This window comes from Dioscorea cayenensis, chromosome 16, assembly GCF_009730915.1.
Source record: "Dioscorea cayenensis subsp. rotundata cultivar TDr96_F1 chromosome 16, TDr96_F1_v2_PseudoChromosome.rev07_lg8_w22 25.fasta, whole genome shotgun sequence".
In the NCBI taxonomy this organism is placed as follows: Eukaryota; Viridiplantae; Streptophyta; class Magnoliopsida; order Dioscoreales; family Dioscoreaceae; genus Dioscorea; species Dioscorea cayenensis.
The window spans coordinates 2,860,216-2,872,739 of record NC_052486.1 but is presented as its reverse complement, the minus strand read 5'-3'; the positions used below and the strand labels follow the sequence as shown (position 1 = coordinate 2,872,739).

Genomic DNA, 12,524 nt, shown 5'->3' with positions numbered 1-12,524 from the left:
TAGCATTGTTAGCTCTTTGACCAGTAAGCCTCTCATAAATGGAAAGACATAAATTGATATAACGAGCAGATTTCCTATTCGCCTGAGTAATAAGAATTACATCATCAACATACATTAAATGATTAAAATTATTGCCAAGAGCAGAGTTGAAACCCAAAATCATATTTTGTCTCATGGCAAAATTCAAAAGAGCAGTAAGATTCTATGCCACAAGAATAAAAAGATAGGAAGATAAGGGGTCTCCTTGCCGAAGCCCTCTAGAAGATTTAAATTAAAAAGATGGCTGCTAGTTAATAAGGAGAGAAAAAGAAGCAAAACAAATACATGTTTGAATCCAAGACATCCATCTACTAGGGAAGTTCATCCGACTAAAAATGGTAAGAATTGCATTCCAATTCAGAAGAGGCCCCCCTAGAATGTTAAGCCACTGCTGTCCAAGAGAAGGCACTCATCCATACATGAATGTGAGAAATAACAGGATCACTTGTAATAGAGATGGTAGGAAGAACGTGGAAAAATGGTTCCAAACAATGCCTATGTACACTAAGTAATGTTGAAAGTCTCAAGCAGATATCATTAGGTGCACATCCATTAACCCAAAGACCATTCCAAAATAGGATGGAAGCTCCATCATTGACTACAGGAAAAAATAAAAGATCAAACATCGAGAAGATTGCTCAAGATCCCATTCCTGAAGTAGGATATATATATATTGTGTGTTTGTGAGATGGAAGTTCCAAGTGCCTCCATAATAGTTGAATGGGATGATTGAAGCCCCACACTATTAGGATCCAGTTGCGATCTTCCATCGCTATATATATTGTGTTTGTGAGATGGAGGTTCCAAGTGCCATCACTATTTGCCTAAGAAACGTTTTGCATGCACTTATAAGGGGCAGGGATGCTTTGCAATGCTAGTTTGTTCATGATTCCATATCAATTTTGGACAAACATATACAAAATTTTGTATCAAAATACTAAGATTTCTAGACATAACTATTTATGTTTCTACTAAAATTCTTTTGTTTATGTTTATGTACTTAACTATTTAATTTTTTGTTAAATTTAAAGAGTTTATATTTTTGAACCAAATGAATTATTTTTTTCACCAAAATGGCTATATTTTTGCCTTAGAATGTTTATGTTTTTTGAATTGGTATGTACATTTCTATACAAAAATTGTTGAGGTCAGACACGAACAACTTAATATGACAACACAATAACACACAATAAAGAATAGGGCAACACCAGTCAAGCAATCTACAAGAAAGACATAATGATTTAAAGCAGTTTAGCTCTTCAAACCTACATCCACGGGCAGAAATTTCACTATAATCATGAAAGATGGAGATTGCAAGCTTACAATGCTTAAATCTATGAGTGGCTTCACAAACAACAAAAGAAATGCCAAAGAGGCTTACGGGCATGAATCGCAAGTTTACTCCCTCTCTTCTTAACCTCTTTGAAGCAGCCAACGACCTTCGGGTCTATTGGTACACGGGTCGCCAATAGAGCTCTCACCGAATGGTGAGAGTTCGATTCTTGACTGAGGGCACATTTCTGGGAGTTGTGAATAGTGGTTGTGTACAGGTGGTTTCGGCGCCCACGTGAGCGCGGCCATATTCCCACTTGTTCCACCGAGGCTTGTGCACGTCCCTGGGTCTCTAGTGGGTTCGCCCCACTCCTCTTCCCAAAAAAACCTCTTTGAAGCATCAAACCAAGCTTCTTGGAGTTTCTAAGCCAATCTCAAGCCTTCTTGAAGTGCTCCAAACCCTCTCTCTCTGTCTCTCTCTCTCTCTCTCTCTCTCTCTCTCTGTCTCTCTCTCTCTCTCTCTCAAATGTCATAAGGGTTTTTAAAATTCCCAACTTACAGAGTGAAGCAGGCCCATGTTTGGGCCATGTTTGGGGCCTTGTTTCTGAAAAAAAAAAAAATGCAGAAATCAGCATGTGCGTAAGCATGCAAGTGGTCTTTGACCTTGCCCATGGGCACGATTATATATGTACTGTGAATTGGACTCATGTTTCTCAAAAATGTTGATTTCTTTAGATTAGCAGGGGCTAAGCATACTTGCTTAGACCGTGCTCTTTGCCCATTCTCCCAAAAGTTGAATTCCCAAGTTCTGTAAGGTCTTGAGCACGTTATGCACAGTAATTACTACAGTACTTTCAACTGTGCATACTATATTGCAGCTCGGAAATTTTCTCACGCCACATTCACAACAAAAATGCTTAATTTTTTGGATTTAACTAATTAGGAATACCTTGGGTAGTAAATAAAATTAACACAATCATATTATATCATGCTAAAGACATTACAATTCCCATTCTTTGAAATGTGATAGGGTGTCCCACAATCTACCTTAAGGGGCTGTTTGTTTGCAAAGAATGGAGTTGAGGAGGAATGAGATAGGAATGAGAATAAGGGGGAATAGATTAGGAATTGAAGGAAAACTGTGTTTTTGGTTGGAGGGTATGGGAGAGTAATTCATTGGGAATGAGAAAAGTAAATAGAAAAAAATATGCGAAAATGTCTTTTTATGCCCTTATAGAGTAAATATTAAATAAATAAATACATTGACCAATAATATTATTTTTATTTGTAATATGTTGTCATTATTGTGATAATTATTTTTTTATAATTAATTTTTTTATAATTAATTTTTTTACAATCAATCTTCATTATTAATATCGTTGTTTTGTTACAATGTTATCATTTTTATTTTTTTATTATTTTAAGAATTAATTTAATTTATTGTTATTGTTGTATTTTTTTATAGTATTAATTTATTTGTAATATGTTATCATTATTATTTGTTTACTAATGTTCTCAACATTTTTTTCCTATATATATAGAGTAAAGTTTTTAAAGTTAAGGGTAAAATGGACGTTTCATCCGGATTGGGCATTCACCAATTGGGGTGAATGCCATCAACCCTCTCCCCTCATCTCATTCTTCATAGATTCCTCCCACATTCCCAAGCCTGCCAACCAAACAAAGCATTGAGCCCATTCCCAATCCAAGTCTCAGAACCAAACAACCCCTAATTGCTAAAGAAAAACTCCGCAAAAGACTACAAAAGAACCGACCACAGGAATCAATGGCTCGGTTGTCCCACATTCCAACTTAATTGTCAAAGAAAGACTCCACAAAATACTTTAAAAATGCCAACGACAGTAATCATTCAATTGTAAAGGAAAGAAATTAAGATCCCATTCTTAGACAACAGGACATAGGAAACAGGATGGAACTTGTTTCTCTAATAATATTATTAGCAAATATGCATTGGCTTATAGGCATATTTGATCTACACAATCAACGTGCATGTTAAATTTTAATAACATGGATAAACTTAAGTTCATAGGGTCTAGACTTATATATTCAACTTCAAACTTCGGGTACATTCCTTATTCCAGAGGTGCAAAAAGAGTGACAGAAACTGTTATGTATCTCCCAAATAACACCAAGAAACTATAAACCAACAAAAGAACATCGAGGGGAAGCAGGAATGAGATCACCAAAATGCTTCAACTTTATGCTTAAAGATCTTTCTTGCAAGCTCCTCTGTTTGAATTGGTACTTTCAATCAGCTTCAACCTTTGTAGGAACTCATGCTTCTCGACACACTATAGCATCAAGTGATATCAAGTTAGGGAGACCAGAGATCATTAAAAGACTGTGAACACCACCTACTTCCAATTCTTCGATATTGTAATGACTTGAGTCTCCTGGAAGAGATTTCAACTTGTGGCGTACGCGAATGACAATTTTCTTGAGAGTGGGGAACCGAAGAGCAGCAATAGCTTTCAAGATTCCTCGTCATCTGCTCCATTTGCAGAAGTTGGCCAAGCTGGGGAAGCTGAAGGAAGGACTTGCAGTCATCAAGATCCAAAATTGTCAGGTGAAGAAGAAAAGTAGAAGGGATCTGCATTGGATACCGACAACAATAGAAGGCATGGATCCTTATGTTCTCAAATGCCTGATGGAGGCGATAACATCAAACACTTTAGCAAGCTTGTTCATTTGAAGGTAACACTGATGCAATTTTGTTGGCTTCCCCAACTTGTCTATTTGAATGTAAGCAATTTTTTCTAGTGCCACTAACTCTTCCAAGTGCATCCTTCTCCTGCCTGTGCATCTAATGTTAATACCATCATCTGTTACCATAAGTCCTGTTAGGTTATTGAGATGTTCCAACTTACCTCAGATTGCATAGCTTGGTTATGATTCTAGGAAGGATGTGCAAACACTCACAATCTCCCATGACCCTGTTGAATATTAAAGAAGACTTTATTATTGTTAGTAGTCGATATTTCAGTAAATATGAATCAAAAAATTAAAATTATCAGATATAGCATTAAGGGTTCTGTGGTCACATTACTTACAAATACACTTGTCAGGGAAGCATACATTGAAGGAAAGATCCTCATCATGCTCCACCATATTTTCTGATATGTAATCTTAATCATTGAAAGAAACTTTGTAAACTGCTCAGAAAAAAATAATCAAAGAAAGAAATCAATTCAAGAACTGACATGAAAGACAGCCCCAACTTCTCGTGCAGTGCTCTCCGTGCATCCTTTTGTTGTTAATGGTGGAAAGCAGAGGACAATGATCAACTCTAGTAAGCTGCAAAAACTACAAGGGGAGTTTTAGGTCAAGTCACAACCAAAATAAAAGAGAGCAAGGAGAAGGAGAAAGAAATCAAAACATACAACATTTTGATCCCTTTGTAATATCTTTAATTGCTCATGCCTGCTTTGCAAGATTAGAGATACACTCTCAAACAATTTCGCAGTTCATTCATCAAGTCATTGCCATGCAAATATGTTTACCCATCTTTTCTGGGCCTCTGGTGAAAATTAATAACAAACCTTGGTTGAACAAGAATTTGATATGCTTGCAAGTTTTCATGTTCTCACATCTATGAACTCAACATATGAATTGAATTTTTTCACTGTTGAGCTAGAACTCAAGCTTCATGATTGGATCCATAGTTCACTGATTCTGAAGGAGATGGTAGTGTGTGAATAGATATGCTTTGGCAATGAATTCCTTCCATTAGATTAAATTGTATCCGAAGCATTAGGCCATCTCTTGCCCATCATATCCACATAGACCCTGTGCAATATCAATCAGGAATTCAATATTAGCAGCCTATATTTTGGTAAAGACAAATCAAAAGTTAGAATTGTTAGACACAATGTAAAGGTATGATCACACTTACCTTCACTGGTGAAAATGGACTCCTCCTCAAGAGCTTCAAGCAGAATTTAAAGACACAAATCTTATAATGCTCCATTGTATTTTCAGACATTTTACTGGAAAGTCCACTTCCAAATATCTGCATATATAGATACATATAACTCGAAAGAAACTCTCATGTATTGTATAGAAAACTAAGTACAGAAGGAAACCAAATATCAAACAAGTGTCATGCTATTCTATCAATCCCCATAAGTCCTGATGTAATTTACTTAAACCATAAAAAGTGCAAGGAGACTATCTAGTTTCAACCTCAATTCACATTGAAATTTAAAGAAATTATGACGAAGGAAAAAATCTCAAATTGAAACCAAGAAATTCGAACTCCCAAACAAGTGTGCAGGTCAGTCATGAATCATGATATCACATACTCTCTTCGTAAACATGTTTACCCATCATTCCCTCTGGCAAAATTCACATATGCATCACAATTCTAAAGATTGAACTTGCTAGTAATGAGCTTCACTCCAAATCCTAAAGTAGATAGATAAATAAATCAAAGCAGACTAAATAAGAATTCATCAAGTCATTGCCATGCAAATATGTTTACTCTTTTTCTCTGGGCCTCCTCTGAAAATTAATTACAAACCTCGGATGAATAAGAATCCGATATGCTTGCAAGTTTTCATGTTCTCACATCTTTGAATCTTTTCAATGTTGAGCTAGAATCCAGGATTCAAGATTGGTTCATTAGTTCATTGATTCTGAAGGAGTTGGAAGATTGTGAATAGAGAAAGTTTGAAAATGAATCATTCATTAGATTGAATTGTAGCCGATGGATTACGCCATTTCTCGCCTATCATTTCCACATACAACCTGTTCAATATCAATTAGGAATTTTTTCGTTAATAGGACCAAAAGTAAAGTTATCAGAAACACTATATAGGTTCGCTGACATTTACTGTCATTGGAGAAAACTGACTCACCCCCAAGAGCTTCAAGCACAATTAGAGGCGCACGTCTTAACATGCATGCTCCATTGTATTTTCAGACATTCTACTGGAAGCCCTATTCCCAGATATCTGCATATATATATATATATATAATTCAGAAGAAACTCTCACATATTGTTCAGGAAGGTAAAAAGGAAACCGGTCATTAAACAAGTGTCATGCTATTCGATCTATCACTACCTATAACTGATGATGTAAATTAATTAAGCTGTAACATGTACAAGGAGACCATCTCGTCTCAAGCTCAAATCACATTGAAAATTAAAGAAATTAAGCATGACGAGGGAAAGAAACCCAAAAGCATTGCAGGATGCCTCTCTGTACCCTTGCATGAATTGATATGGCATTCATGATCCACAGAAAGCATCATCTCAAATTGAAACCATGTAACTTGAACTGTCTAACTAGTTTGCAGGTTAGTCATGATATTATCACCTAGTAAAAATGTTTACCCACCATTCCTCCTGTGAAAATTAATTCAGTGAACAGATATTTATCACAATTCTAAAGATAGAACTTGCTAGTGATGAGCATAATTCCAAATCATACAGTAGATAGATAAATAAATCAAAGCAGATTGAAGAATATATATATATATATATACACACACACAAGCAAGATTAGAGATGCAATGAGCCATACCAGTCACGCAAGTCCTCATGTCATTCTGCATAAGCCACAAGAAGAGGTAAACATCATAATTCTCATAAACAAAATCATAAGCACTTACAAATTACAAAATATAGAGGAGAGTATATCTCATGAGTCATATACATACCAGTTGTCTCTTCATCAAGGTTGGTTTGGTAGGAAAATGGTTCTTTAGTGAACTTCAAATACATGCTTTTCTTCTCTGCATATGCTTCGAAGCGGGGTACTTGCTGGAGGAAAACCCAATAGGGACGCCCTTTCAAACATCCCTTCAACGCTTGGGCAGTGCATTCCAAATGCAAGTGGAATTGATTGTCTTGAGGCATTTTGAATTGTTGTAGGAAAGAAATGAGCCACTGGGGGAGACTCTTGTTCTCTTCATCAATCATCATCAAGGTCTGTAGAGAGTCAAGCTTCTCGACACATGCCAGCTTTGGGCAATCAATGACTTCCAATTCTCTCAATGCAGGGAGATCAGAGACCTTCGAAAGTTTGGCAGCTTGTTTGATGTGCAATTTTGGGATGCGATTCAGGCCTTTTGGGAGAGCTTTAAGCTTGGGACAATTTTTAATGGCAATACGAATAAGACGAGGGAAGAGCAACAGCCTGCTAGATTCAAGCTCGTTTTCTTCCTCTCCACTCATTAGTGACCATTCTCCCAATTAGCCATGTTCCAAATTATTAAGTATTCAAGCTTGGGGAAGGCACTTTTTGCATGTTCTCCATTGCCAAGAAATTCGGGACCAATTGATACTACTGCAGTCGCTCCATGTATCTTTAGATAGCTGAGCTGGGGTAGTTGGCCAAGCTGGGGAAACTGAGAGCAGTTGGTGCAACGACCAAGTATCAAACAATTCAATTCAAGAAAAGCAGTACTAATTGAAGTGGATGTCAGCCACTTTGGATATTGACCGCCAAAATAATGTCCAATTATTAGTTTCTCAAGGCCTGATGGAGGGCATAGCTCATCAAAGACTTGCACAATCTTATCCATCTGTTGTTGTTGAATATCTTCACTAGTGTTTGGTGTGCAACTAAGAAATATTTCTTTAAGCTGAGACTTGTTTGAGAGCACTGAAGCACTTTTGCCACTTGCTTTCTCCAAGTTTTGTATTTGAAGGTAATTGAGGTTTTTCAGCATCTGCAGCTCTTCTAGGTCACACCCCTCTTCTTGGTCGATACCATTGTCTCCAATGATGAATCCTGACAAATAATTAAGATGTTCCAACTTGCCGATTCCCTTGGGCACATAACTCAAAGGAGTGTCTTCGAGAAAGAGTCTCCTTAAATTGCATAGCTTAGTTATGCTTCTAGGGAGGGTGTGCAAAGATTTACAACCACTAAGAAACAAGAATTGTAAGTTAATAAGGTTTCCCAAAGAATCTGGTAGTTTGCATATTGTTGTATGGTCTAGATTAAGAAGCCTTAAGTGCACCAAATCCCCAATACTATCAGGGATATTCTCAATCCCAGCCCCATTGAGGATCAATAAACGCAAATGCTTGAGGCTTCCAATCTCTTGCGTATTCAAACTTGGCGGGGTCGATAACCATACTCTTCTAAGGCAGTCAAGATGTTGAATACTGACGCTTTCCCTTGTACTTGACACTGTTAGACGACGTACTTTTTTTATACTTATTTGTGCGTCTTGTGGATCTCCTAAAAAGCATTCATCACCTGCAAGAGCCTGAGCAAGACCTCGCAACAAATCATGCATCGTGCATCTGGACATATCAAGAAACTCCTCGTCAGGTTGTAAAAAACTCCTCCCGATTAATTCCATGTAATAGTCTTTAGCAACATCCTCCATCGATACATTTCCACTTGGTTTTATAAAACCTTCTGCAATCCATTCAGGAACAAGTTCTTTACTAGAAAATGTACGATTCTCCAACTTAAGACCACAATAGAGAAAACAATGTTTAAGAGCAGAAGGCAAATCTTCATAGCTCAAATATAATGCTCCCTGAAGCTCTTCTGAAAGTCCAGTAATAGCCCACGCATCACTGTTAAGAACATTCTCCCATTCTCTCTTATTTTTGTCTTTTGTTATAAGAACACCAGCAATAGCTTTGATTGCAATCGGAAGACCATCACATTTATTAATAATTTGCATCCCAATATCTTTCATTATTTGCATATCAGTCTCATCACTGTTTGTGGAAAGTTTCTTACAAAGTAATTCCCAACCAAAATCCAAAGACAATTTACTGACATTGTGGATATGAATTGCCCCCATTTTCATTGCAGTATTTCTGTTTCTTGTGGTAACCAAGACTCTACATTTTGTTGTTGCTATTTGTATCGGATTTTTAATTAAATCAATCCATACATCCGCATCCCAAACATCATCTAAAACCAAGAATAAGCTCTTTCCATGCAGGACATCATAAAGTATTTTTTGCAACTCTGTGACTGTTGTTGACTCTCCATAACTACCCCCAATATTTCTTATGATTTCTTTGAGCAGGTCAGCCCTTGATTTGAAAGATTTTGAAACCCAAATCCATGACTGTAACACAAAATCATCTTTTATCTTTGAATCATTATATATTTGTTGAGCGAGTGTGGTTTTGCCTATACCCCCCATGCCGATAATGGCAAAAAGACGGCATTTCTGTTCATGAGGGCAGACCAATAATTCAACAAGACTCTTAGTTGCATCTCTAATATCCCAGCCCACGATGTCAGGTTCAGGTAAGCAGGAACTCTGACGAGATGAAGATTCATTCACAACATATGCATCGCTTGAGTTAGAAGAAGAATTTATGAAGTTAAACTGATCCTTGTCCTTAGATATCTCTTCTAACTTAACATTGAGATTCTTAATTTGATCAGCAATCTCATAGCGAAATTTCACACAACACACACAAGAGAGCAGATGAAAGTTACGGCAGCGTACCCGTGTTGAAGCAGCAGCACTTGACTCAGCCGGCAGAGAATGATGATCATCTTGCAACAGCCCCGTGCCCTGTATCATGCAAAGATCAATGATGTCGTCGGCATCATACATCACATCTTTCAGCTCATCCACCCAACCTTTGACAGCCTCATCTTGTATCCTTCTTCTCTCAGCATCCTTGAGCACATGTGCGATCCTCTCCATCCTTCTCTGGAGCCTTTTGGAGCTCATCCTTGACTCTTAACACCATGATGGCCTTCTCTTCAATGGCATTACCCAGCCTCTCCACCAGCTTTCCAGCAAAAGCATACACAATCATCGCCATGATCTTCTTAATTTCTTGTAAGACCAGCTGATCTCAGATTATGATGATGACTAAGAAGTTTGATGGACCAGCCTCTGAACGCAACCAGGTTTAAATTAAATTAATCATTCAATCATATCTACTGTACCATCTGAAATATATTTAATAAAAATCTTATTTTCACAGCAAACAATGGTTGGTGAGTGAGCTGTATGCCAATCCTTGATAACTTCACAACGATAAACAAATCATTCAACTTGTAACTCATTGCACATTATTTTATATATCCTATTATATTATAATAATCAAAACCGTACTAATTAATTACATGGTTTAAGATAGATTTTATCAACCAATCATGATGTTAAATCACATGTAAACCATTGAACATTAATGTATCATAGTACTGAAGAAATTAAAAATTCAATTATCATGCCGGCCGAGATAGGTAATTGGATGGAAAACTTTTTCTATAATATTTTAGAGAAAGAGATATATATACGTTTTAATTTGTGAAGTCTTTGACTAAGCAAAGTCACAAATATGGTTCTTCAATTTAGTCAGCAATAAACGAGAGAACTTATTTATTAAAGCTCAATTACGGGGAGTGTGGTGGACTCACTAACAACCACTACTTAGTACAATGGATTTTTACTTGAATGATGAATAGATATAATCGAGGGTCAAATCCCTGGATTGGCAGTACTGTTGTAATATTGTGTAAATATTGCAGTAGAACTGCTCATTTACTATTTATTGGGTGATGTCGTTTCCCTTCTCTCCAGAGTTGCATGGCAAAGGGATTTATTGGCTTTGATTTGGTTCTAAAAAATCTTTCGGACATGCACGTAGTAGGACTCTAATCGCTCTATATGACGTTTGACTGAGTTAATAAATTTGTAAGGGGTCGGTAAGTCATTATAATTTGTGCGTTACCATATCTGTCTTTTTTTGATATTACATGACTGGCACTTGTTGTCTTTGTAAAAAAATAAAAAAATTAAAATTAAAAAAAAAATTGGTGGAATCACTTGCTTAATTAAGCCATAAGCTAAGTTGATCATAATTTCTTTCATTATTTACTACAACCTATAAAATGACCACTGAGATGAACGTTTAACTTTTTTTATATATAAATAAATTTAAGACCAAATTAAAATATATATATATATATATATATTGTGTATACAATTATAAATAGTGAACTTTTTATATGGTGCTTTCTATAAAGTTATATTCTCTGAATAGTTAGTTTCTTTTTTTGTTTGGATTTAACATGCTATCCCATACACTTAGCAAGCAGAGGGAGAACAAATAATAATTATAATCAACATTAGTTTGTTTTATATTCGGTATCAATTTTTGAAAAAAATGTATAAAAATTTGCGTTAAAGTGATTAGATTCTCAACTTAACTATTTATGTTTTTACTTAATATTTGTTTTTGGGCTCAAAAAAAAAAATTTCTAAAAAACGCTTATATTTTATGCACTTAAATGTTTAATTTTTTTTAACCTATAGTGTTTATATATATATATATATATGTGAAAATCAATAACTCAAGTCAAAGACATGGAATTAATATCTTAATACATCTGTACTCTTCACCTTTCGTGAGTTGAAGTTCAAACCTGCTTTCTCAATAGGACATGAATTCCCCATACAAGAGAACCAGAGCCAATAGATCAAAAGGTCGTTGGTTTGTTTATATTTCTTAAACTTAATATATTAGTTTTTTTGTTGCACTAAGGCGTCGATGATTTTGCACTAAAGCATTTTTGTTTTTTTGACCCAAAGTGTATACATTTCTATACCAAAAATACTTGAGTATTTGTGTCATACTCCGAATCCGGCTGGCTGGACCTAGTGCGTAGACAAACGAATGCAAACCCACTAGGTGAAACCCAGGAAGCATGCAAGGCTTCAGAACTATTCTCACAATCAGAAAAATACCCTCAAAATTACAACTTGACTCTAAATCTGATGAAGAGAGTGCTCACCCCAACAACAAAAGTGAAACAAACCCTCCCGTCCTCGCCCCCGACACCACATGCAAACAGAGGAGAGAAAGATGAGGCTAGGTCTCACTTTTTCTAAATGACGATCTAAATTAGAAGGAATCGAAGAGGTGGGCTAGGGTTTCAAACTCAAAACATAAAATCAATAGTTAGGATTAAACAGGGGTGGGCTCACACTTTGGATTTAACTAATTATGAATCACTTGGGAATTTATTAAATAATTATTGAGCAATGTATCATATTGTATTATGACAAAGACATAACACTCACATTGTTTAAAGTGTGTTAGGTTGTCTGAAATTTTTACTTAACTCTTAAAAAAAGACTCACGAAAGGTTTTAAAAAAATCAGCCATAAGAACCAACGAGGCAATGACTCAACAGGTTGTCCCACATTCCAACTTAATTGTTAAAAAAAAAGACTCAACAAAAGAT

The 12,524-nt window shown here is 36.1% G+C and overlaps 1 protein-coding gene across 5 annotated transcripts; it reads right to left on the bottom strand.

Annotated features, from left to right (window-relative positions):
- Positions 1-3,377: 3,377 nt before the first annotated feature.
- On the bottom strand, positions 3,378-10,158 carry LOC120279199 (putative disease resistance protein RGA3). 5 transcript variants are annotated; one of them, XM_039286066.1, is made up of 10 exons: positions 6,994-10,158; positions 6,858-6,882; positions 6,189-6,284; positions 5,852-6,078; positions 5,225-5,341; positions 4,533-5,118; positions 4,383-4,457; positions 4,200-4,265; positions 3,940-4,127; positions 3,378-3,856 (listed from the first exon to the last, which is right to left on the bottom strand). In XM_039286066.1, the coding sequence occupies exon 1, from the start codon at positions 9,997-9,999 to the stop codon at positions 7,510-7,512; it is 2,490 nt and encodes an 829-aa protein (XP_039142000.1). In that variant the 5' UTR covers positions 10,000-10,158; the 3' UTR covers positions 3,378-3,856; positions 3,940-4,127; positions 4,200-4,265; positions 4,383-4,457; positions 4,533-5,118; positions 5,225-5,341; positions 5,852-6,078; positions 6,189-6,284; positions 6,858-6,882; positions 6,994-7,509. The 5 variants fall into 5 exon arrangements, with proteins under 5 accessions (XP_039142000.1, XP_039141997.1, XP_039141998.1 ...); XM_039286063.1 differs by having other exon boundaries at positions 3,378-4,127; positions 4,533-4,635; positions 4,713-5,118; XM_039286064.1 differs by having other exon boundaries at positions 3,378-4,127; positions 4,533-4,626; positions 4,713-5,118.
- Positions 10,159-12,524: the final 2,366 nt, after the last annotated feature.